At 42.1% G+C, this 27,434-nt stretch overlaps 1 protein-coding gene across 2 annotated transcripts in view; it reads left to right on the top strand.

The window, feature by feature from the left end:
* The window catches only part of GALNT17 (polypeptide N-acetylgalactosaminyltransferase 17), a 785,890-nt gene that overhangs the window by 529,401 nt on the left and 229,055 nt on the right, over positions 1-27,434 (top strand). For both annotated transcript variants that reach the window (XM_073575053.1, XM_073575045.1), the window contains exon 6: positions 17,727-17,844. In XM_073575053.1, the coding sequence (XP_073431154.1) occupies positions 17,727-17,844 (118 nt within the window). The remainder of the gene's footprint in view (positions 1-17,726; positions 17,845-27,434) is intronic.

A 27,434-nucleotide genomic window follows, 5' to 3' on the forward strand; every position in this document is an offset into this window, starting at 1 on the left:
CGCTACTATGCCCTAAAACTGTCTGTTATCATTGAAAACCATTATTAATGTGAAAAAAAGATACGCTTTTGTTTAACGAAACGTTCTCGAACGGAAACTCGAACAGCTGAATTTTAATCAAAGTGTTGTAGTTCGACGAACGGATCTAACACCGCCCAAAACAGCTAGAATTTGAACTTGGCCAACAGTTCCACTCAAACACCACTCATCTGTAATCAGGAGGCAGACTCAGACGGTCTCAGGCACAGTATGGATTCGACAAGATTGCAGAAAGTTGAGAAAGGGTACAGTATCACCGGATAACAGGAATATATAGCATAGTTTAAACATTTAAAATCTCCTTGTTTATTTCCGGAGTCCTACAAAGACACTCACAGCCTCAGTATGGATTAGACAACAGTCTAAAAAGTAGAAAAAAGGAAATGTTTTTGAAGCGTACACCAGTATAAACTGTTGGGGTATTTTTAAATCTTCATATATATTTCTATCTCAGTAAGACAGTCCAGAATCTCCGCAAGAGGAAACGAGATGGATAAAAGTACAGACCTAAAGTCGAGTGATTGCAGAAATTTAGGAATTACTAATCAGGGGTAAAACTCCCGGGAGAATTCTCAGAGGCGATGCTGACCCTCAATTACTTTGTGTGTGGAGACAGCGAAAACAGTTCTTTGTGAAGAAAGGGTTGCTGTATCGCAGTACTGTTGATCCCATCACCGTTACTCATCTCCATCAAATTTTGATCACAGGGAGAGATGTAGACATGGTCCTCACTGCCTATCATGATCTGTCAGGTAACTTTGGAGTGCAAAAGACAGAAGCCACAGGCTGTAGGCGATTCTATTGGATTGGCATGAGAGGGCACATTTAAAAATGTGGGCAGGAATGTCACACATCTGTGAGTAGGCAAACTGTGAAAGCTGATGATAAACCACCACTGCATCTTGTTGTAAGTCGACGTCCATAAGAAATGGAAGCCATTGATCATCTGAAGCTAGAGCCCGGCCAGCAGGACAGGGCATAGCTACATCTTAACCATCATCTATCAGTTCACCAAATTTGTAGTGGCAGTCCCAGGGAAGGATTTGACAGCCCAGACTACACAGCGGAGGAGCAGGGAGAGGTAAATATTGCAAATGCTGGGGCCCTGCCCAAGCAAGGGGGGCCCACTCGTGGGTGTCGGTACTGGCACTGGGCCCCTCATAGTACGCCGGTGTGTCTGACGGTGGGTGTGCACCCCCACCATCAGAGACACTTGATTGCACTATGGGGGACACTGTGCCAGTGCCGGCACCCAAGAGTCGGCCCACCCACCTGTCCAGGACAATGGCACTCGCACGGTTGCGTGCGCTAGGCTGTGACCCCGGCCATGGGGGGGAGGCAGCCCAGTTAGGGAGGTTTAAAAAATGGCATATGTTGATGTTAGACATTCAGCAGCTGCAAATGGAGGAATTGGAGAAGTCCGAGGAAGAGGATGACAAAAGCGAGCCATTTTTCTGGCAACCTATGTGTCATCAGGGGAAGGTGGGACAAAATCCTTTGAAACCCATTCATGGTTCATTTTAATGAAGGTTAGCTCATCAACATTTTGGGTCGACAGACGGGTCCTTTTTTCTGTCAGGATTGAGCTAGCAGCACTGAAGACTCTTTCCAATAGCACACTAGCTGCAGGGCAAACGAGCTCCTGTAAGGCATATTGTGCCAATTCAGGCCAGGCGTCCAGTTTAGAGGCCCAATAGTAAAAGGGGAATGACCTGTGAGGGAGACCATCAATATGGGATGAGAAGTAGTTTGTAACCATAGTTGACAACTGCTGTGTCCTGTCACTTTCAATCGATGCAGTATTACCAGTCGTGTGAGCGGGACTTGAAAAATCAGTCCACAACATGGTCATGAAACTCCTGTCTCCAACGCCAATTCTGATGTGTGCACCACGAACACCTCTTCCATTTTGCCCCCTACGGCTTGTTGGAGAACCTTCACCGCTGCTGTGTGCTGGAAATGCCTCAAACAAATGGTTTACCAGAGTTACTTGTTTGTTAGCCAATATTAGGTCAAGGTTCTCCTGTGGCATGATGTTTTGGAATTTGCCTTTATAGCGTGGATCCAGGATGCTGGCCAACCAGTAGTCATCATCGTTCATCATTTTGGCAATGCGGGGTCCCTTTTTAGGATCTGCAAGGCATAATCTGACATGTGGGCCACTGTTCCAGGTGTCAATGATGCACTGTGAGTGCTGGGTGGAGGAGCACTTTCTGGCAAATCCACATCCCTCCAGTCACGCACAAACCCTGTACCAGACCTTGCCACGCCAACATTTTCTCTTGCCCCACGAGAAACATCCTCTTCCCCTAAATAATCATCCCCATCATCATCCTCCTCCTCTTCCTCTTCTTCCTCCACCTCGTCCAGGAGAGGTCCCGGAGCAGACAATGGCTGACTGTCATCAAGGCTTCCCTCCTCCTCTTCCTCATCCTCCTCGGCTGCAGATGCCTGCTCCTTAATGTGCGTCAAAGTTTGCATGAGCAGACGCATAAGTGGGATGCTCATGCTCATGTTGGCGTCATCTGCGCTTACCAGTCATGTGCATTCCTCAAACACTGAAGGACTTTACAGAGGTCTTTCAGCTTCGACCACTGCACACCCAACAACTGCATGTCTGCCCTCAAAGTGCCTGGCCATGTATCCTCCCACAAATGCATTACAGCCTGCCTCTGTTCGCACAGCCTCTCAACCATGTGCAGGGTGGAGTTCCACCTTGTTGCAACATCGACAATTAGGCGGTGCTTGGGAAGTTGGAGCAACCGCTGCAGCTTCTGCATACGACCGGCGGATGTGCAAGCACAGTCTTTGGACCTTCTGGAGCAGGCCTGTTAACTCCGGATAATTATTGAGGAAGCACTGCACCACCAGGTTCAAGGTGCGAGCCAGGCAAGGTATGTGTCGGAGTTTTGAAAGGGCTATGGCTGCCACAAAATTCCGGCCATTATCACTTACTTCCTTGCCTGCCTCAAGATGTAGACTGCCCAGTCATGACTCAGTTTGTCGCTGCAAGTAGTCGGCCAGTACCTCCGCGGTGTGTCTGTTGTCGCCCAAACACATCATCTTCAACACAGCCTGCTGACGCTTACCACTAGCTGTTTGATAGTGGGACACCGAGTGTGCAACACTGGCAGCTGCAGATGGAGTGCGACTGTGCTCTGTGGACGAGCTTTCGCTTCTGGAGGAGGAGGAGGAGGGTCGAACGCCTACAGCCAACTGTTTCCTATACCGTGGGCTAGGCAGCACTGTCCCACCACCGCTGTCCCCTGTGGACCCTGCATCCACCACATTAACCTAATGTGCAGTGATGGACACGTAACAGCCCTGGCCATGCCTACTGGACCATGCATCTGTTGTGAGGTGCACTTTTCCACTCACTGATTGCTTGAGTGCATTGACAATGTGGTCTTTCACATGAAGGTGGAGGGCTGGGATGGCTTTGCGAGAAAAGAAGTGCCGACTGGGTAGGTCATAGCGTGGTACTGCGTAGGCCATGAGTTCGCGGAAAGCTTCTCTTTCAACCAACCGGTAGGGCATCATCTCTAACGAGATTAGTTTGGCAATGTGGGCATTCAAACCCAGTGTACGCGGATGAGAGGATGAGTACTTTCTTGTCCTACTCATAGTCTCTGGTAGGGTGAGCTGGACTTGAGAACTGCAAATGGTGGAACTAGCGGTGGACATGGCGGACTGAGAGAGGGTTGATGATGGTGATGGAGTTGGTGTTCTTTCAGGTGGCCTAGATTCAGTCTTACGTAGCAATAACATTGTGATTCCCTGACTGCTTTGGCCTTGCGATGACACCTCAACATTTGCTGCTGGTTGTGTGCTAACCGGTGGGCTTACAGCGGGGGAAACGATGTAGCGTTGCTGACTACCTTCATTGGGAGCAGGTGCACACGTGGTACGTGAGGTTTGGTAGTCCGTCCATGCTTGCAAGTGCATGGTGGTTAAATGTCTAAGCATGCAACTGGTATTCAAATTTCTCAGATTTTTCCCTCGGCTAAAGGTCTTTGCGCACTTCTTACAGATAACCTTTGCCTGATCATTAGGATTTTGTTCAAAAAAGTGCCACACTGCACTCTTCGTTCTATGGAAGACATTTTGAGGCCTTGCACGCTGTGCTAATTTGACAGTCTGGCCTAGCTGTCCTGCAACTCTTTTGGTTTTTGTAACCCATTTTTGGACTGCTCCGGGCCTGTCAGATAACAGCTGTTGCTATCTCGATGCCTGCTGCAGATGCTCCTCCTCCTCTTCTGAGTTATTGGCATCGGCACCCTCTTCCCCCAATGGATGCCAATCTGGGTCAACAACTGGGTCATCCATCACCTCCTCTTCAATGTCATGTGCACCTTCCTCTGTGTCACCATGTAAGGTGGTATAGTATACGGGAAGGGGCACCTGAGTTTCATCAGGGTCAGATTCTGGCTCAGTACACTGCAAGGACAATGTAGTGCTCTGAGTGAATGTACCAGCAGATAAATCTAGCAGTGGCTGTGCATCAGTGCACTCCATGTCAGATTCTTCTTGGACTGGGTAATTCACGATTTGACTTGATAACCCAGGCATGGTATGTGAAAAGAGCTCCATGGAGTAATCTGTAGTGTGGCCTGCCGCATCCTTTACTTTTGGTATGGGTGAAGGACACAAGGAAAGGTGTGGTTCCTGACCATAAGCCACCAATGATGACTCAGTGATTTTATTTTTTGAAAGTTCAGAAGAGGAGGCGAGCGAGCTGGAGGCTGTGTCAGCAATGTAAGCCAAAACTTGTTCCTGAAGCGCCGGCTTTAAAAGCGGTTTACCTACTCCCAGAAAAGGGAGCCTTTGAGGCCTTGTGGAGCCAGACGATGACGCAGGCTCAACACCTCCTGCATTAGGTGCTATTGTGCTTTTGCCACTACCAGCAGATCCACCACCACTGCCACCACCATCAGTACCAGCTGGCAACTCCCGCCCACTTCCACGACCTCTTCCAACACACTTCCTCATTTTTGGGAAAATGTACCCAAAATACAACCAGCTATATGGTACTGTAAAACAAGGTACAAGGTGTATATAGTATTGGGGAGAATTTGAATCTCCCTACAGACTTGAGGACACTGAACTATTATGTCAGGCCCAGTGTAGATTACACCTCAATACAACAGGCTGAAATTGGATGGTATATAAAATGTCTATATAGGACTGGGGAGAATTTGAATCTCCCTACAGACTTGAGGACACCGAACTATTATCTCAGGCCAAGTGTAGATTACACCTCAATATAACAGGCTGAAATTGGATGGTGTAAAAAATGACTATATAGGACTGGGGAGAATTTGAATCTCCCTACAGACTTGAGGACACTGAACTAATATCTCAGGCCCAGTGTAGATTACACCTCAATATAACAGGCTGAAATTGGATGGTATATAAAATGTCTATATAGGACTGGGGAGAATTTGAATCTCCCTAGAGATTTTAGCAAACTGACAATGATGCTCTCAGTCCCAAGTATGGCAGCAGGCAGCCTAAAAAGCAGGACTGCTGCACACAAAAGTGTGGAAAAATGAACGCTTGGTAAATGGGCAAAGAAGAGGATGTAAAGTATTTTTGCTTTTAAAAATGCAGTTTGCACAGCAGTGTGAAAACAGCAATGCAGCTATCAGGGAGCCTTATAAGGCAGCCTAATAACCAACAGAGCTGATGCACCAAAATATAGCCTCCCCTGTCACTGCACACAAACTGTTGTGTTGTACAGGCAAAATCGCTAGCAGCAGAAGCAGTTTTTTGTATCTTCTTCCCTGCCTAATGCTCTCCCTACAGAATCAGCAGCAGCTCTCCCTATTCTGAGATCAGCAGAAGTAAGTTGGCGGTCGGCGTGCACGCCCTTTTATAGCCCCTGTGACGCCACACAAAGCAAGCCAATCAATTGCATGCCCTTCTCAAAGATGGTGGTGGCCGCTGCCTATGTCATCGCATTGCCCACAGTGTGCGTCCTCCATCATTGGCTGAAAAAGGGCGCTGGAAGCATCTTTTGAAACATGACTTTGGCGCTCTGGTTGCCGACCTCGTGGCCGACCTCACTCTATGGTCAGGTTTCGTTTCATGAAACCCGAGTTTTGCAAAAGTCAGCGACTTTTGAAATTGACCGACCCGTTTCGCTCAACTCTAGCTATGACTTTTCTGCTGGTTTACTCCACCAACCTACATCAACTTCCTGGTTATAACCCAGGGATCCCTGTGTAGTCCAGATCCCTGGATAGGGGTTAATGGCTGAAAGCCCATGGCTAAGCAGAGATGACAAATAGCAAAGTCACACTTCCAGTTTGATTTAGCTATGTGCCCCTTTCTCTTTGATTGCAATTGATCCCTCAGTTAAGCTTCTATGTCTTATTTAAAATATAATGGTTTATTGTGCGAGATTGTCCTTAAATGGAACCTGTCAGAAGTTTTTTGTTATTTAATCCAAGAGCAGCATAATGGAGGTGCAGAGAGCCTAATTACAGGGATTTTTCACTTGCCCAGGAGATTGCTGTTGATCTGTGTAACCCAGCCCCCACAACTGATTGACAGCTTGATTACAATGTACAGTGTGCCCATTAAACTGCCATTCAAGGGTGAGGGTGGGCTTTTACAGAGCTCAGCAGTCATAGTACTGCTGGATCCGCTGCAGAGAAATAGATGTTTTATCAAAACTGCACCAAACCGACCAGTAATTGTAATCAGAATGTCTGGCCCTTACATTATGGTAAGAGATCTAAGAGATGGCCATAGACATCATGTTATGTGAAAAAATGGTTTCTGATTGGTTCCTAGTCATTTAAGAGCATAATCATGCAGTATCATGATGTCACTCATATGAATCTGACAATGACCTATTAAAAGGGATTGTTTTTCATGACCTTAGTTTGAATGTGGTGAAATATGCATTGCACGTTGCAATCTGGAGAGCAAGTGTGGAGCTGAACTGGCAATCATTGATAGGTTTTCAGTGTGCCTTTGACAAAAAGTGTAATTGCCAAGCCAGTCAGTACAATTGGATAGTTCAAAAGTAGTGACTGCAGTGTAGATAGGCTAAAGGAGCTGTAACTGATGCTATGGATTTATAATCACAACAGTCTATACATGCATGTAGACATAAACCTGTCAATCCAAGGTAGGGAGCAGCTGCCAGGGAATCACCTGTCTGACCAGTCTACAGTGTGGCTTGGTCCCGGCAGCTATTAAAGTATGTCGTTTTTGAAACACCGCAGTATTTTAGAGTCAAACATACCTGGCTGAGTTCATACAACCAGTGCATAACACATGGTGCCCACGGATTGGGCAGCATATATCAGCTGTCAGGTGCATTTTCAGGTGCTGTGTAAGATCCTCAATGCTCAATACTCTAACAAGCAGCAAAGCGAAAAAAGACCTCAAGTATGTTTCTGGAATACTTGAGGAACCACTATATCTCAGTTATGACATTGTTCAACACTATTACCTTGCCTTAAACTTCTGTATGGTGAAGTTTTAATGTTCAAATTCCTGTGCCTTTTAACCCCATAGTAAGTGGGCCCATTTTTTAAAATCTGACCAGTGTCACTTTATGTAGAAATAATTCTGGAATGCTTCAACATATTCCATTTATTCTGAGATTGTTTTTCGTGACATACTTTATGATAATGGTAAATTTAGGTTGAGTAATTTTGCATATATTTATAAAAATATCAGAATTTTTTAAAAAATGTAAAAAAAAATTCAGTTTTCAAATGTTCAATGATTATCCCTTTAATACAGATAGTCATACCTTACAAAAACATTAATAAATGACATTTATTTCATGCCTACTTTACATCAACACCATTTGTAAATGTTGTTTTATTTTTTCAAGGAAATTTTCAAAACTTATTTTTTTAGGGACCTGTTCAGGTTTGAAGTATCTTTGGGGGTCCTATATATTAGAAACCCCCCCAAAAGTGATAACATTTTAAAAAATGCACCCCTCGACACATGCAAAATTGCTTTCAGGTAGTTCATTGTCCCTTCAAGTGCTTTTCAGGAATTAATGTAATATGGAATGACAGTAATGAAATAGTTTATTTTTACCAGCTAAATTTTGATAATTTTGGAAACTAGACCCCTTTGGGACCTTATTTAGATGTGTGTTGAGCACCTTGAACCTCCATGTGCTTCACAAAAGTTTATAACGTAAGCCGTGAAAATAAAAAAAATCAAATTTTTCCCGCAAAAATCTTTTTTAGCTGCAAATTTTGTATTTTCACAAGGGCAAAAGACGAAAATGGACCCCAAAGTTTGTTGTGCAATTTCTCCTGAGTTCACAAATACCCCATATGTGGTCAAAAACTACTTTTGAGACACAGTGCAAAGCTCAGAAGGGAAGGAGCGCCATATTACAGTGCAGATTTTGCTGCACTTGTTTGAGGTGCCAGAACAGCAGAACCCCACATAAGTCATCCCATTTTACCAATTAAATATCTCAATGAATTTATCTAGTAGTGCAGTGATTATATTGACACCACAGATATGTCACAAACTTTTATACCATTGGGCAGTGAAGAAAGAATAATTTATATTTTTACCACCAAGATTGTGTATTAGCCCCAAGTTTTACATTTTCACACTGGGAAATGAGTAAAAATAGCACCTGAATTTGTCCCACAATTTCTGCTGAATGTAGAAATACCCCATATGTGGCTGTACAGTACAGTCCTACTTTGCCATACAAAGTGACTCAGGAGGGACAGAGCGCTATTTGCCTCCTGGAAAGCAGAAATAGACTAGTTTGCAGATTCCATATAAAGAGCCTCTAAGCCATTTTTTCTCAACTCCAGTCCTCAAGGCCCACCAACAGGTCATGTTTTCAGGATTTCCTTAGTATTGCACAGGTGATGTTATTAATGCTTGAGCCGGTGATGAAATTATCACCTGTGCAATACTAAGGAAATCCAGAAAACTTGACCTGTTGGTGGGTCTTGAGGCCTGGAGTTGAGAAACACTGCTCTAAGTGCTAGAAAAGCAGAATCCCCCTCAAGTGACCACATTTTAGAAATTATAACCCTTTGGGAATTTATCTACAGATGTAGTGACGATTTTGACTTCATGGGTGTTTTCAAGAAACAGGCAGCAGTCGATGTTGCTGAGTGAAAATTGCAAACTGCCGTTGTAGTAACCAGTACATTATGCCCAGCCCGTGCTTCTGGTGACACACACTTGTAAATTAGCTGGGCTCTCATCACTACAGAAATGCCAAACATGTGGGTGCTAAATGTTGTTTAGGCACACTGGGGCTCAGAAGAGAGGGGGGTATTTGGATTTGAGAGTGGCGAATTAGCTGAATTTCTTTAGGGAGTGAGAAGCCATTTAGTTTTTCTAGAGCCTTTGTGCTACCAGTAGCGTGGAAGCCCCCTATATTTCCGTTATCAGATGACAGACTGAGTGGGGACTTGCTTTTTTTGTGGATTGAGTTGAAGCTTTTATTGGGAACATTTTGCATAATGTTTGGGATCACATTTATCCGGTTCACTAATCTGAGCACTTTACTTTGGGGTTTCCATCTAAATCTCTGAGTGACAGATGAAACCCCAAGGGATCCATTCACTATAATGAGGCAGCAGATTATTCTGGACTCCGTCTGGCCTCTGTTCAGCAATGTCCTTTTCAGAACTGCACAAAACTGTGGCCGACGGGACTTTTACGCAATCCTAAAAAGACGGACATCACCGGGTCACAGGTCAGTCGGCATCCACAGTGCCTCCATCTGCCTCATTATAGGGAATCTTCCACCAGAGGTTCCATCTGAATCATGTATTTCAGAGATCTACACAGAAACCTTGGTGTAAGTGCTCAGCACAGAGAGCAGGATAAATGTGCTCCAAGCCTTACTGTGATCTTTGGGAGGCAGAATGAAAAAATCAACAGCACGTGATTGGTTTTATTTATTTTTTTGCTGTTCCTAGTGTGGTGTAAGTGATAAGGCGATTTTATTTTTGACGTCAGTGCAATTACAGCGATACCATATTTATATTGGGTTTTATGTTTGGCTGCTGTTACACACTAAAAGATGTTTTTTATTGGGAAAACTAGTTTTTGCGTCCGCATATTTTGAGAGCTATATAATTTTTCCATATTTCGGCCGACAGAGTCATGTGAAGGTTTGTTTTTTGCTTGACGACTGACGTTTCTATTGGTTCCATTTTCGGGCACATGACATTTTTTGATCGCTTTCTCTTCTGATTTTTGGGAGACAGATTGAACAAAAACCAGCACTTCAGGAATTTTTTATACCTTTCTGCATGTGGTAAAATTGGTAAGGCAGTTTTATTCTTTGGATCAGTATGATTACAGCAATACCTGATTTATATTTTTTTATGTTTTAGGGCTTTTACACAATAAAAACTATTTTATAGAAAAAATAATTATTTTTGCATCACTTTATTCTGAAAGCTAGAACTTTTTTATCTTTCTGCTGATGGAGCTGCATGGTCGCTTGTTTTTTGTGGGACAAGATGATGTTTTCAGCGGTACTATTGCTATTTACATCCGTCTTTTTGATCACATATTATTGCACTTTTTGTTTGGTGGTATGATGATAAATCATTGTTTTTAGTTTTTAAGTTTTTTACGGTGTTCACTGAACGGGTTAAATAGTGGGATAATTTTATAGAGCGGGTCGTTAGGGACTTGGCGAAATATGTGTACTTTTATTTTTTAATTTATTTACAAAAATAAATGTATTTATTGGAAAAATGTGTATTTATTTTTTTCTTTATTTAGGGATTTTTAAAAAAATATTTTTACACATTCTAATTTTTTTTAAAACTTTTTTACATTGTCCCAGGATGGAACTTTACTACATAATGTCAGATCACTGAGTGTCAGAGTGTCAGATCAGGATCTGACAGGCAGGGAAGGAGGCATACCGGTGCCTGCTCCAAGCAAGCGCTCTCAAGCCACCTTCCCTACAGGACTTGGAAGGACCCCACGGCTATCTTTATTCTGAGAGTCTCCATGGAGACCATCAGAACAACGCAATCGCATTGCATTGCTCTGAGGGAAGCATGCACGGAGGGTGCTTCTCTATGCCACTGTCATTACTGACAGTGGCATCAGAGTTGTTAAATGCCCATGATCATCGCTTGCATTGATCGTGAGCATTGCTGCATGGTGTCAGCTGTTACAGAGAGCTGACACCCGCACCCAATCGCTGCGACACTCAGAGTGAGACCACGTGATAGGTGCACTGTACTAGTACGGCTGTTTGCGGGAACGCAATTCGCACAGAGCAGTACTAGTACGGCGCATGTCGGGAAGGGGCTAATAGATAGCTAAGACATTACATAGTCAAATTATTGTTACTCCATTATTCCATGTACATTGTCCATCAAGATCAAAGGTTTTTATATTAAAAGGTTTATGTAACTGGTTGAGCACTTAATGAGTGCTACTTTCTATGAAATGTATATTGATGGGGTGATATTTTCTCACATGCTTACATTCTTATACATGGCTGCATTCTTACACTAGTGTCACTTTAAATCTTACGGAGAAAATATCAGCAGTTGAACAAAATTGCTTCAATTACCTTATCTTGGTATAAATGAAAAGAAATTATAAAGCTGAAAGAGAAGGGCATCTGAGGTTAACATGATGATAAAGCACCTCAGTAATTACTCAGGACATACTTTAAAAAGTTCCAGTATTTTAGATTGTGCCCTTTTAATTGTAAAATGAAAAAGTAATTAAGTGATTATAAAGTATGATGAGTGTATAAAATTACTTTTATATGCATGATGTTGGATGGAAAGCTTGAGGGATTTTGGCAAAAATTTTTTCTCTTCACTTTCATTGTGTCTTAAGGGACAAGTGAAGATTGTATTGTGGATGTGTTGCCATATCTATTTCCCTGCTGCATTTCTTTGAAACCTTTTTTTTCTGATTCAAAAGATTAAGAAATAAATATTTTGTAACATTGCTTCTATTTCAGCTGAACTCCAGTAGGAAAGCAGAAATATAGTTCACTTTTCTAACGGAATGCATTGTCAAACATTACATAATGGTTATACATTATATTTACTGTTAGGTATATTTTAATTGCATTTCTGTGTTTCTCTAAGTAGCTATACAAGAGAAAAAAAACATGTCACATTACAGATTTCACACTGGTCAGTGAGGTCTCACCAAAAGCCTCCTGTTCTGTTTAGGTCATTTTTCAGGTTCTTATAATAATCCCAACAGAATTTCAATACAAAGAATTTTTATATATTAGAGATGAGAAAATATTTTGAAATTAGAATTTGCCAGCTTCACCAATTTTTCAAAAAATTTGATTTGCGGAGAATTGATTTAAGGCAAATTGCAAGTTCTCCAAATACCTTGACAAGATGAACATAAAAGTTTGAGGTTTCCTAGAACTTTATCCAGCTCACTTGTTTTTCTTTAATTTCCAGCTCTTTAATTTAAACGCAGCCTTGATACATATGGCTGTGAGAAAATTGATAATAAATGTTCTTTACTGATGAACTGTTTCAAACTATCTGTAAGTCAGCGTTGTATTGCTTTCTCTCCCTATCTCAGTAGCTAAACCATGAGTTGTGAAATCCTCTCATGATCCAGATTCACTACAAAGTGCTTCCTGCCTTCCCTGCCTCTGCTTTTTTACTGGCTATGATAGGTAATCCTGATTGGCTACGCTGCTGTATGTATTATTGAGAAGACCACTGATGTTCTCCCAATGTCATATATCTTCTCTTGCTGATGAAATCTTCTGCAATGTGTAACATGATAGTGGCCATTTTGGGGAATCATGCAAATCAAATCACAAATTGTTCAAGTTTGTCATGTACAGAGAATTCGTAAAAAATTGGCACAAATTTGATATTCAACAAATTGATTTGCTCAGCTCTACTATATAAAGATACCACAGGATTTTACCATTCACAGTTGGTAACTCAGGTCCCTTTCCCTTCCTTTTCCTGCTCATTGAACTATGCAAATATCACAAAGTGTGCCCAGAACATTCTCCTTTAGAAGTTGAATAATCATTTTGTGACCAAGGTTTCTTTGCTAAATGACTTCTATAAAGCAAATGTGCTTTTCCCAGCTCATAACTGCCGTTCGGGTGACCGATCCTTCATTTTGTAAAAAATAGAAACATATGCATTCTGAAGATGAAACAAGAAAATAGAAAAAAACAAAAAACTAAACTGTTTTAGCATATAAATAAATGTAGGAAATATAGAGATGAAGCAATTCTATTAATTTTTATAGATATCATGTATCAGTCCTTTGCATTGCTTTCTATCTTGGTATTATAACTTTTTTTTACCATGCCACCTTGGCGAGACTGTCTCTTTTCATTTAAAAACTGGCAATTGATGCCGCTTTATATTTAATCTTAATATATTTAGTGAGAGTGAGTGTATTTAGTATTCTTACTTTAGAATACCGCTTCCATGACAGAGCCATAGCATATTTTCACATAAAACACTACTGCTCTGTGTGATATTTTAAAAAACTATGTCAATTAATTGTGAAGGTCATTATACATTTATTCGAAATAAGGAATCTCATTTGCCTACCATAGCAGATAATAGATAGATAGATAGATAGATAGATAAATATGAGATAGATAGATATTGGATAGATAGATAGATATGAGTTAGATATGGGATAGATAGATAGATAGATAGATAGATAGATAGATAGATATGTAGGGTTGAGCAGGTTCGCAGGATGCAGTGACGAGACACTAGACGGATGGTGGTTTGTGAAATAACTTTTATAAAACTGTAGCCGCCAGGCTTGGCTGAACCAACATATATGAAAGAAAAAACTAACAGTCCACGCAGGGACTCAACAATATTAACAAGACTATATTGCACTTAGCCTTCCAGGGGGTTGCCGGTTTCGAGAGCGTGGCCGCGTAGAGGTCGCTGAGGCGGCTGTCCTGACGCCTCGCTACTCCAGGAAGGAATGGGGCTCAACAGGCCCTGAAGAAAGCAATGTCGGTGGGGGCAACAGTCCCTGAAGAAAGCGATGCCGATGGGGCGCAACAGGCCGTGAAGAAAGCGATGCCGGTGGGGCGCAACAGGCCCTGAAGGAAACGATGCTGGTGGGGCACAACAGGCCCTGAAGAAAGCGATGTCGGTGGGGCGCAACAGGCCCTGAAGAAAACGATGCCGGTGGGGTGCCACAGGCCCTGAAGAAAACGATGTCGGTGGGGCGCAACAGGCCCTGAAGAAAGCGATGCCGGTGGGACGCAACAGGCCCTGAAGAAAGCGATGCTGGTGGCGCGCGGTGATGATGCAGTACCACAGATGATCTGAAGCCGTCTTTTTCAAGGAGTCTCCACCAAAGCCGGGGTAGCGGGCCTTTAATGTCGCCTATGACGAGGTGGCGTATCTTCAGGCCGGTGACGGCAGGGTCGCCGTGGTGGGGGAAGGCTGGGGGGAAGTGTCCAAGCCTCCGCGGCCTGGTTATGTGTACTCATGGCCACAACCTGAGGGGGGACAGTGGGGATGATTCTCTGAGAACCGCGGCGGGGAGCAGGCTCCAGTAACAGTCTCTCCCGTCTCTCTTGTCGGTAAATGCGCAGTTTCCTACTCACAGGCTCCTGTCGGTGCCCCTGCAAGTCACCCTGCTTCCTGCCTTCTCTCTGGCTCTCTCCCAACTGCCACCTCAGCGCGCCCCCTGCTCCTTGTGTCTTAGCCCCGCCCCTTGTTGCCCTGACAAGTTCAGTCGCATGTCTCCCTTTTTAATCCCCCTGGTGTGGTTCCTTCAATAACCCTGATGGCGGTCTCCCTGGTTCCGGCCCAAACACTATATGGGGGTCCTCCTCCCCACAGATAGATAGATAGATAGATATGGGATAGATAGATAGATAGATAGATATGGGATAGATAGATATTGGATAGATAGATATGGGATAGATAGATAGATAGATAGATAGATATGAGATAGATAGATAGATAGATACATATTTGATAGATAGATATGAGATAGATATGGGATAGGTAGATAGATAGATATGGGATAGATATGGGATTTATAGATAGATAGATAGATAGATAGATAGATATGAGATAGATAGATATGAGATAGATAGATCGATAGATAGATATGGGATAGATAGATTGATAGATATGGGATAGATAGATAGATAGATAGATAGATAGATAGATAGATAGATAGATATTGGATAGATAGATAGATAGATAGATAGATATGGGATAGATAGATATGAGATAGATATGGGATAGATACATATTAGATAGATATATATGAGATAGATAGATAGATAGATAGATATGGGATAGATAGATGGATAGATAGATAGGTAGATATGGGATAGATAGATCATAGATATAGCATATTAGAACTAGAAAGGTTACCTTTCATGCCTCCTGAACATAGCTTACAGGATTTGTATGTCAGCAGGAGGCATAATTGTATTGGAATATATCTCCACTAACCATTTTACCTATTTATACTTTTATAAGAACTTGCGAGTAACCCCCTTCCCCAATGTTTGCATTCCCTTACTTCTGTTCCAGATTTGTTCACCTTGTGCACTGTGTGACAAAGGTGTGTCTTATATTTATTTTTATTGTAGATTTTTCTGTGCCCATCTAGATGTTTGTCTCTCTATATGTGTTTTTATTGTTTTTATGGAAGATTTAATATACAGGGGTTGGACAAAATAATGGAAACACCTGGAAACATCAACAAAAGTTAGTTTAATATGGTGTAGGTCCACCTTTTGCGGCGATTACAGCCTCAATTATCTGAGGTATGGATTCATACATGGTGTGAATTGTTTCCAAAGGAATTGTAGCCCATTCTTCAGTTAAACACCCTCCAGTTCTTTGAGCGACGATGGCGGCGGAAATCGACGTCTAACTTGAATCTCTAAAATCTGCCATAAATGCTCAATAATGTTGAGGTCTGGTGATTGTAGAGGTCAGATAAGATGCTCAACTTCATTACAATGTTCCTCATGCCGTGCTTTAACGATTCTAGCTTTATGAATTGGTGCATTATCATCCTGAAAGATGGCGTTCCCTTCCGGGAACAGTGCTTGAACCATAGGATGCACTTGGTCACGCAAAATGCCTAAATAATCTCGGCTGTTAATTCTTCCATGAAGGGATATCATTGGCCCGGCGAATCTCCACGAAATAGCGCCCCAGATCATCACAGAACCTCCGCCATGTTTTACGCTTGGGAGAAGGCAGTCTGGATGGAATGCTTCTTTCGGCTGTCTCCAAACGTACACTCGACCGGAGGTCAGAAATAGGGTAAACGATGATTTGTCTGAGAATATCACATGTTTCCACTGCTCGAGGGACCAATTCTGGAGGTTTCTACACCACTCTAAACGCTTGGAAACATTTGTCATTGAGAGCAACGGTTTTCGAATTGCAGCTCTTCCGTGGAATCCAGATTTGTGCAGCTCCCGACGAACAGTTTTCGTGGAAACTGGGTTCTGTAGGTGTTCATTGAGCTCAGCAGTGGTTTTCGGAGCCGTGGTCTTGCGATCCTCTCTCACAATTCGCTTTAGAGTCCGACGGTCTCTCTCAGTCAACTTCGACTTTCGGCCGGACCTGTGCTTTGCTGCGGACGTTTTTCCTTCTCTTTCAAATGCAGTCGTTACTTTGGAGACAGTACCTCTTGACACGCCAAGCATTCGGGCACTTTCTGTTACACTAGCGCCTGCCATACGAGCACCAACAATTTGGCCTCTTTGAAAATCCAAGAGGTCTGCCATTGGTATCAGATTCTCATCAATGTTCTTACAATTCTGCAAACCAAACAGTTAATTTACATACACATATCACAAATAATCAACTGCAAAACATTACCATATGTCACGGTTTGCATGTTTATAACATGTTCGAAGATTATGATGCCAAAAGGTTAGGTGTTTCCATTATTTTGTCCAACCCCTGTCATTGCATTTATACACATTTGTCGATTTGCTGGTTTTTAGATGGCAGCTGTAGGTCAATGTACAGGACAATGATCTTAGCTTTCAATTTGTAAGCAAAGCAGCCATGTACAGATGTAGCCAAGTTTACCTTAACTGAAATAACACAGCACCAAAAATTAATGTGCAAGTTGCCTCTTCAGAGAGGAAGTAGACTGGAACTCTATAGTGCCACCTGTTATACTCTCCACAAGTAGAAATGTTGTCTCTAGACCTCAGCACTGAAAATTGTAATTTGACACATAACCTGGCATCAGTCAATGGCTTGTGTAATGTTATCTTAATAAACGTAAATGAGATATCTTTCTGTGAAAATGTAACAAGTTATTTGTCGTTTTCAACTTGGCTACATTTGATATTTCTCACCTGCCTCTCTATTTGCATCATATTTCCTGTAATTCTACAGTAAGTGCTAAAGGTGATTACAAAGTAGCAGCATGTTGTCTTATACAGCCAGAGATATCCAACTGTTTCGTGTGTAGATATTCACAAAGAATTATTTCCCAAAAATGAAGAAAATTGACCTATGCCACAAAAGGGATTTTTTCGCTTCTCTGGATTAACATTGCTGGAGAGTAGACTGAACGAGATGGCCATATAACTGATTTTAGTCTTTTAGCCTTTTTGTAATTTAATTTTCATTACCTATTTAAACTACTGTACATCTTGAACATAATAAACTCCAAAATATACTTATATTTTCTTCTTAATTTCTTAGGACTCCTGCCATGATTGGCTGCTCCTTTGTTGTTAACAGACAATTCTTTGGAGAGATTGGTCTATTGGATCCTGGAATGGATGTTTATGGAGGTGAAAACATTGAACTTGGAATTAAGGTTTGTGAAACGTTGTCATTTATACTAAATATTTACATTGTGTAATTGATTTTATCGTTTTAGAGCAATCAAACTGCTATTTTTAAGGATATGTCTCTGATTTAAAGAGGTTGTCCGCTACTTTATAATTGATGACCTATTCTACTTAATCATTAATTTGAATAGGAGGTGGATGTTCAGTACCCTTTCCACGGTCACTATCAGAATATGGAGCAGCTCCGCACTTGAGCAGTTCCGGGTGGCGGCCACCGCCGACTCCAAGATAAGCTGATTGGAGGGGGTGCTTTGCGTCAGATCCCGTCCGATCAGACATTGATGACCTATCTTAGTGATAGGTCATCAATGACAAGGTAGTGGACAACCACTTTAAGGTTTTCCATTAGACATGATTGGGTAAAGTGCTGCAGAATATGTTAATATTACAGTACTTCTAGACTTCTTGATATTCTTTTGGATTTATTTTCAAATAGAAAAAATGAACTTTGAGCTAATACAAAATATTTTATTCCTGAAAGGTATTTCTCTAAATAATGGAAATGGAAAAATTGGTTTCTGTGTCATATTAAACCTTAATGTATTCTATCTGTATTTAAACATTTATGCACACATTATTTGCAAAAGATAAAAATAAGTAAACTTTCACAGTGGTTATAAAAAGTGGTTAAAATGACAGTTTTTTGTCATGTTAAAAAGATTATACCAAGAAAAAGAATTTCAGAACATTCATGCAATTTGCAACAAGTTCAATATTTCTTAATGAAAGAACCCCTCATGTCAATATTTTCTATGTGCCTAATAATGCATCACTTTTTTTGTATCCTTCTCCTGGCTGATAAATTTCAACAATGAGATCCCTTTGCTTTGTTGTATCCTGTTCACAGACCATGGCTTTTTCTGCAAAATGCAACTAAAAAAGGGTCAGGCAAATCCTACTATAAGAGCTAAACTTTATATGGACTTCATCCAAATCAATGTAAATGACAGCTGCTTTGTACTGATTACTATTTAGCATATGTTTCCGTGTGATTGGCTGATTCTGATTTAACACTCAGCCTCACTGTTCTAAGCGTAAGGCCTAACATGTTGGGGAGGCTAATGGCTGTTTACTGGTGCAGTGACTTGAAGTGGTGCACCTATAGAGGATAGTTGCAGCAGTTTAGGACAAATAAGGTTGAACAGATGAGGTCACCTTTAATCCATCAATTTGTAAGGGGGCAACAGTAGGTAGTTTTGCCTGATATCAGCTGATATGTGTGCGAAGGGTCAAAATAAACACATATATATATATTCACAGGGTGGGCCATTTATATGGATACACCTAAATAAAATGGGAATGGTTGGTAATATCAACTTCCTGTTTGTGGCACATTAGCATATGGGAGGGGGGAAACTTTTCAAGATTGGGGGTGACCATGGCAGCCATTTTGAAGTTGGCCATTTTGGACCAACTTTATTTTTTCCAATGGGAAGAGGGTCATGTGACACATCAAACTCATTGAGAATTTCACAAGAAAAACAATGGTGTGCTTGATTTTAACGTAACTTTATTATTTTATGAGTTATTTACAAGTTTATGACAACTTATAAAATGTGTTCAAAGTGCTGCCCATTGTGTTGGATTGTCATTGTAATCCTCTTCTCCCACTCTTGAGGTGTATCCATATAAACGGCCCACCCTGTGTGTATGTATATATATAATTATATATAACATCAAAAAGTTATTTTATTTCAGTTCATCAATACAAAAAGTGAAACTCATATATTATATAGAGTCATTTCAAACAGAGTGACCTATTTCAAGTGTTTATTTATATTAACCCCTTCACACCCAAGCCTGTTTTTGCCTTCGTGACCTGGCCAATTTTTTCAATTCTGACCAGTGTCACTTTATGAGGTCATAACTCTAGAATGCTTCAACGGATCCTACTGATTCTGACATTGTTTTCTCATGACATATTGTACTTCATGATGGTGGTAAAAAAATTTAGATATGAGCTGCACTTATTTGTTAAAAAAATCAAAATTTGGCAAAAATTTAGAAAATTTTGCAATTTTCAAACTTTTAATTTTTATGCCCTTAAATCAAAGAGTGATATCGCACAAAATAGTTAATAAATAACATTTCCCACATGTCTACTTTACATCTGCACAATTTTGGAAACATAATTTTTTTTTTTTAGGAAGTTATAAGGGTTAAAAGTTGACCAGCGATTTCTCATTTTTACAACAAAATTTGCAACACCATTTTTTTTAGGGACCACCTCACATTTGAAGTGAGTTTGGGGGGTTAATATAACAAAAAATACCCAAAAGTGACACCATTCTAAAAACTGCACCTCTCAATGTACTCAAAACCACATTCAAGAACTTTATTAACCCATCAGGTGCTTCACATGAATGAATGGAATATGGAAGGAAAAAATAAACATTTAACTTTTTTTCACAAACATTTTACTTCAAAACCATTTTTTTTTTATTTTCACAAGTGTAAAAAGAGAAAATTTTGTGGTTCAAATGTTTTGTGCAATTTCTCCCGAATACGCAGATACCCCGTATGTGGGGCTAAACCACTGTTTGAGCACACGGCAGAGCTCAGAACGGAAGGAACGCCGTTTGACTTTTTCAATGCAGAATTGGCAGGAATTGAGATCGGATGCCATGTCGCATTTGGAGAGCCCCTGATGTACCTAAACAGTGGAAACCCCCCACAAGTGACCCCATTTTGGAAACTAGACCCCTTAAAGAACTTATCTAGATTTTTTTTGAACACTTTGAACCCCCAAGTGCTTCACAGAAGTTTATAACGTAGAGCCATGAAAATAAAAAATCATTTTTTTTTCCACAAAATGACCTTTTAGCCCCCAATTTTTATTTTCACAAGGGTAACAGGAGAAATTGGACCCCAAAAGTTGTTGTCCAATTTGTCCTGAGTACGCTGATACCCCATATGTGGAAGAAATCTACTGTTTGGGCACACGGTGGGGCTCGGAAGGGAAGTAGTGACGTTCTGAAATGCAGACTTTGATGGAATGGTCTGCGGGTGTCATGTGCGTTTGCAGAGCCCCTGATGTACCTAAACAGTGGAAATCCCCCACAAGTGACCCCATTTTGGAAACTAGACCCCCCCAAGGAACTTATCTAGATGTGTGTTGAGCACTTTGAACCCCCAAGTGTTTCAGTAAAGTTTATAATGTAGAGGCGTGAAAATAAAAAAATCATTTTTTTTTCCACAAAAATTATCTTTTAGCCCCCAATTTTTATTTTCACAAGGGTAACAGGAGAAATTGGACCCTAAGAGTTGTTGTCCAATTTGCCCTGAGTACGCTGGTACCCCATATGTGGAAGAAAACTACTGTTTGGGCTCACGGTGGGGCTCGGAAGGGAAGTAGTGACGTTCTGAAATGCAGACTTTGATGGAATGGTCTGCGGGCGTCATATTGCATTTACAGAGCCCCTGATGTACCTAAACAGTGGAAACCCACAATTCTAATTCCAACTCTAACCCCAACACACCCCTAACCCTAATCTCAGCCCTAACCATAACCCTAACCACAAACCTAACACCCACACACATAACCTTAATCCCAGCCCTAGCCCTAGCCCTAACCCTAACCCTAACCCTAGCCCTAACCCTAACCCTAACCCTAACCCTAGCCCTAGCCCTTGCCCTAGCCCTAACCTGTGTACCTGCTTTTTTCTTTTTTTTTCTTTACTTTTTTTATTTTTGTGACAAGATTGCTGCGCTGCGATCTGACTCATAGTAACGCCACTTCTCCTCTGATCTCACACTGACAGATGATCAGAGGAGAAGCAGTGATACTATGTGACTAGATCGCTGCCTGTCACACTGTAACGTGACTTCTCCTCTGATCTCACAATGACAGATGATCAGAGGTGAAGCAGCGTTACTGTGTGACAAGATCGCTGCCTGGCACAGCTGTGCCAGGCAGCGATCAGCTGTGCCAGGCAGCGAGCTAGTCACACAGTAACGCTGCTTCACCTCTGATCATCTGTCAGTGAGATCAGAGGGAGAAGCCGCGTTACAATGAGGGAGATCGCCGGGAAACAAGCAGCTTTCCCAGTGATCGCTCCCATTGGCTGCAGTGACGCTGACGTCATCAGGACCTGAACCAATCAGGTCTCGATGACGTCGGGGGTCCCAGCATGCATTGTGCACCGGGATCCCCGCGTTGTAAGGTATGTGGGGGTCCCGGGGGGCACAAAATCGCCGACAGTAGATAAACGTCGGCGCTGCACAAAGCCCAGCAAGCGCCAACGTTTATCTACAGTGGGCGGTCGGGAAGCGGTTAAAGTTGATGATCATGGCTTACAGCCAATAAAAACTGAAAAGTCATCTTCACAGTAAATTAGAATACTTTATAACACCAGCGTAAAAAAATTATTTTAAAATCTGAAATGTTGGCCTACTGAAATGTATGTTCAGTAAATGCACTCCATACTTGGTCGGGGCTACTTTTCCATTAATTACTGCATCAATGTGGCGTGGATGGAGGCGATCAGCCTGTGGCACTGCTGAGGTGTTATGGAAGCCCACGTTTCTTTGATAGCAGCCTTCAGCTCATCTGCATTGTTGGGTCTGGTGTCTATCATTTTCCTCTTGACAATATCCCATAGATTCTCTATGGGGTTAAGGTCAGGTGAGTTTGCTGGCCAATCAAGCACAGTGATACTGTTGTTTTTTAGCCCGGTATTGGTACTTTTGGCAGTGTGGACAGGTGCCAAGTCCTGCTGGAAAATGAAATCTCCATGTACCAAAAGCTTGTCAGCAGAGGGAAGCATGATATGCTCTAAAATTTCCTGGTAGATGGCTGCGCTCACTTTGGTCTTGATAAAACACAGTGGACCAACACCAGTAGATGACATGGCTCCTCAAACTATCACTGATTGTGGAAACTTCACATTAGACCTCAAGCAGCTTGGATTGTGTGCCTCTCCACTCTTCCTCCAGACTCTGGGACCTTGATTTCCAAATGAAATGCAACATTTTCTTTCCTTGTGGAGTGTATCAATGACTGTCTCCTGGACATATGACAAGACAGCACTGTTTCCCATGATTGTAGAGCCTACTGAAACACACTGAGGAACCCTTTTAAACATTTAGGCTAAGTGCACACGTACCGGAACTCTCGCGGAAATTACCGCGAGAATTCCGGAATTCCAGTCCGCGGGAAAATCGCATTTTAAATTCCCGCGATTTTCCCGCGGAAAAACTAGCATTTTGCAAGCGTATTTAGCTTGCAAAATGCTAGCGTTCTCCCAGCGATCTGTAGCATCGCTTGGAGAACTGATTGACAGGTTGGTCACACTCGTCAAACATAGTGTTTGACAAGTGTGACCAACTTTTTACTACTGAGGCCGCCTATGCGGCATCAATAGTAAAAGATAGAATGTAAAAAAAAAATAAAAAATAGTGTTATTCTTACCCTCCGACGTCCCGCGCAGGCGTTCCCAGTAATCCTTTGCGAAAATGCCCGCGATGACGTCAGTTCTCGCGGGATCGCGACGTCTCGCGGTAATTCGCGATGACGTCGCGCGAATGACCGCGAGACTTCGCGATCCCGCGAGAACGGACGCCATCGCGGGCATTTTCGCAAAGGACTACTGGGAACGGGAGCGTGAAGAGAAGCAGGAAGACTGCGCGGGACGTCGGAGGGTGAGAATAACAATATTTTTTATTTTTAAATTCTATTTTTTACAGGGATATGGTACCCAAAGCCCGGAGGACAGTCTCCTCTCCTCCGGACCGTGGGTACCATCCGCAAATGTTCTGCTTACTTTCCGCATGGTGTGCACAGCCACATGCGGGAAGTAAGCGGAACAATGCATTCCTATGGGTGCGGGATTGCCGCGATTCCGCAAATTAATGAGCATGCTGCGGTTTTTACCGCGAAGCGATTCCGCCGCGGTAAAAACCGCAGCATTAGTACAGCATTGCGGAATCCCATAGGAATGCATGGGATGCTTATTTTTCGCACTTTTGCGGCAAAATCGCGCGGTTAAAACCGCCGCGGAAACGCGAAAAAAACGCCACGTGTGAACTCAGCCTGAGGAAGCCTTTGCAGGTGTTTTTTGTTAATTTTTCTAATTTACTGAGATAAAGACTTTTGGGTTTTCGCTGGCTGTAAGCCATAATCATCAACATTAACAGAAATAAACACTTGAGATAGATTGCTCTGTTTGTTAGTAATGACTCTATATAATATATGAGTTTCACTTTGTGTTTTGAAGAACTGAAATAAATTAACTTTTTGATGATATTCTAATTTTGTGAGCAGTACATAGAATAAACAGAGTAGAAAATCTGTTTCTGCAACTAATGAAGCACCAGCACTTTATATGAATTAATTGAGACTAACCCTTAATTTTTCACCAGAAAATGTGTGTTTTTAAATGTGTGTGTCTCTTCATAAGTTAAAATTAAAAGTTAAATTTTCTGTTATGGTCCTTAATAGTGATCTCCATTTGCCTTAGGCAATTAGTGCGTTATTGGCTGATTCTGAACACAAGCACATTCCTAATTATAAGTTTTACACTTTTGCAACCACATTGTTTTAATCTTGTTAATTTTATTCCATTTTCCTCACCACTCCCAAATGATTTTAGTTTGTTTTAAAATGGATTTGCACACATTATGGGTAACATTAAAGGTGGAAAATGTTCTGAACTTCTTGTTCTTGGTATAATCTTTTTAACATGACAAAAAACTGTCATTTTAATCACTTTTTATATCCACTGTGAAAGTTTACTTATTATTAACTTTTGCAAATAATGTGTGCATACATTTTTAAATACAGATAGAACACATTAAGGTTTAATATGACACAGAACCCAATTTTTCCATTTCCATTATTTAGAGAAATACCTTTCAGGAATAATACATTTTGTATTAGCTCAAAGTTCATTTTTTTATTGAAAACAAATCCAAAAGAATATCAAGAAGCCCAGCAGTAATATTAACATATTCTGCAGCACTTTACCCAATGATGTCCAGAGTGGAGATCTGCAAATTTATTTAAGTGGACTTGAAGTCTTCTTGTATTTTGAAAAAATCCATCTTCTCCAGCATATGGATTTTTTGTATTTATCTCTGTATGAATTCAGCAACAAGGCAGCCAGATGGCCTCCATTTTGCTGAGCCGTAAAGGGCCAGCAAAAGGTTAAAAAAACAAATAACAATCATATCTCACCTCTCAGGCTATTTCTACTACTTGCTGTCCCTCGGTGCCTCTTAACTAGTGTTGAGCATTCTGATACCGCAAATATCGGGTATCGGCCGATATTCGCGGTATCGGAATTCCGATACTGAGTTCCGATACTTTTTGCATATCGAATACCGGAATCGGAAGTTCCCATAATGCTATGAGCCAAGTTTGATTTGATTCAGCCAATGAGGAATCCTCAGAAGTGTGGGCACATCCTGTTAGGCATGTAGGCATGCTAACTAATGGCATGACTGTGAATGGCTGCTGAAATGATGTCATGATGCACTATAAAAGCCGCCGTCACCATTTACGGTTCAATCTGCTGTGAATTCAGTTAGGACAGGCTGCTGTTCAAGACTCTGAGGGACAGTTAGAGATAGCCATTTGCTATATAATATTGTGCTTTACCCAGGCTACATTATCAATCACTGTAGCTTTCTTTTGCCATGCAGCGCTGTTCACAGCTGTCTGCAAGGTCTGTGTGAGTCCAGCTCATGCTGTAGTGTGTCCTGCAGCCACCTCTGGTTGTAGGCCCCTCACCGTGCGTCACTGCCTCATACATATTTATTTTTGTTTTATTGCTGCTCATTTTTCATTAATTCTCCTATTAGTGTGCATCCATCCGTATCCATCTACATTGGTTGCAAACACTATAGGAGTAGACAGCGGAGCCTTTCTGCAGCCTTTCAGTGCTAGTGCCCAGTTCTCTGCACTGTTCACGGCTGTCTGTGAGGTCTCTGTGTGTGAGTGCAGCTCACGTTGTAGTGTGTTCTGCAGCCACCTCTGGTTGTAGTCCGCTCAGCGTGCGTCACTGCCTCATACATAGTCCTTTTTTTTTATTGCAGCTCATTTTTCCTGATTTTTTCTCCTATTAGTGTGCTTCCATCCGTATCCATCTACATTGGTTGGTTGCAAACACTATATAGGAGTAGATAGAGGAGCCTTTTTTCTTGCTTGTGCCCTGCAGCCGCAGCCAGATTAGTATTAGCCTATTTTTTGGAGCCTTATCTATTGCATTGTAGGTTACCTTCCTGCATTGTAATAGCTTCAAAAAGTTTGTGATACTATTGCTTTCACATCTTTGGTCACATCCTTTTTGCTTTTTTGAAAAAAAAACACGTAAATAAAGTTCACCAAACACTCCACTTGACTGTTGTGTAGGCCACATTAGCTCATATTAAAGTGTAGTCCACACACCTTATAAAATTAGTGTTTCTTATACCTGTTAGCAGCTGTTCAGGAATAAGCACACTAAGCCCCCCCTTTGTACTTTTCTGCCTATCTTTATCAGTCTACCAAGATGAAGAAGGCAGGGAGTAAGGCACGTGGTCGTGGGCGTGGAGATTCAGCAGGGAGAGGACGTGGTGATTCTGTGCCTTCTGCGGGCACCAGTGACTCAGCATCCCCCAGTTTTGCCAGGCAACAGTCCTTTATGCACAGCTTTGTAAGACCTCACTATACCCCACTGCTGCGGGACGAACAAATTGAAGCCGTTGTCGTATGGATGGCAGCTAACGCATCGACTTCAATTACTTCCACATCCTCTCAGGACCAGAGCACTGAAGAGCAACCATCTGTCTTTTCACCACCTGCCAAATTGCCCAGGCAGTCAGAGAGCCCTGGACAGGAGCCATCTCTACTTCTGTTCTCTGAATCTCTTGGTATGGAAACAGGGTGCCAGCCAAGCAGCATTCTAGAATGTGAAGAAGAGGGAGTATGCAGTGATGCGCAACTGCTTTGTCCCTCTGAATCTGAAGAGGCAGGTGGGCCAGTGCCTATGGTAGCACACCTCAGTACGCTTCAAATGATGCGACTCATGTGCCACTTTCTGGTGCATACTGTGCTGGCGAGACTACCCAGGAGAAGCAGGTGTTTGAAGAGGGGGGTGTAGATGATGAGGTCCTTGACCCATCATGGCATGAGGAACAGGAAGGTGGTGGGAGCAGCTCTGAGGAAGAGATTCCCCGAATGGCCAAAACAGGAGGGAGAGGGAGGGGGCAGACTTGGTTGCCTGTAGCCTCCACTTCGGCACCCGTTAGGAGCATTCCTCTTCCAAAAGCCAAAACGGGCACTCCCAGGACTTGCAGTGCGTGGTCCTTTTTTGTCACAGTTGCAGATGACATTTGCTTTGTCAAATGCAAGCTGTGTATTCAGAAAGTCAAAAGAGGGAAAAGTGTCAGCAACCTCAATACCACAAATATGTGGAAACGTGCGGACCAAGCACGTGGTCAAGTTACAAAGACAAACTGAAGACGTAGGCCAACCTACAGCACCACGTACCACCTCTTCACCTCGTGTTGTAGCCTCTTCCTCCAGCTCACACACAGCTGGTTTGGCTTCCTCACAGGATTGCCATGGAAGAACGTC

This window comes from Dendrobates tinctorius, unplaced genomic scaffold (assembly GCF_039654945.1).
Source record: "Dendrobates tinctorius isolate UK_male_01 unplaced genomic scaffold, ASM3965494v1 ptg000007l, whole genome shotgun sequence".
NCBI classification, from domain to species: Eukaryota; Metazoa; Chordata; class Amphibia; order Anura; family Dendrobatidae; genus Dendrobates; species Dendrobates tinctorius.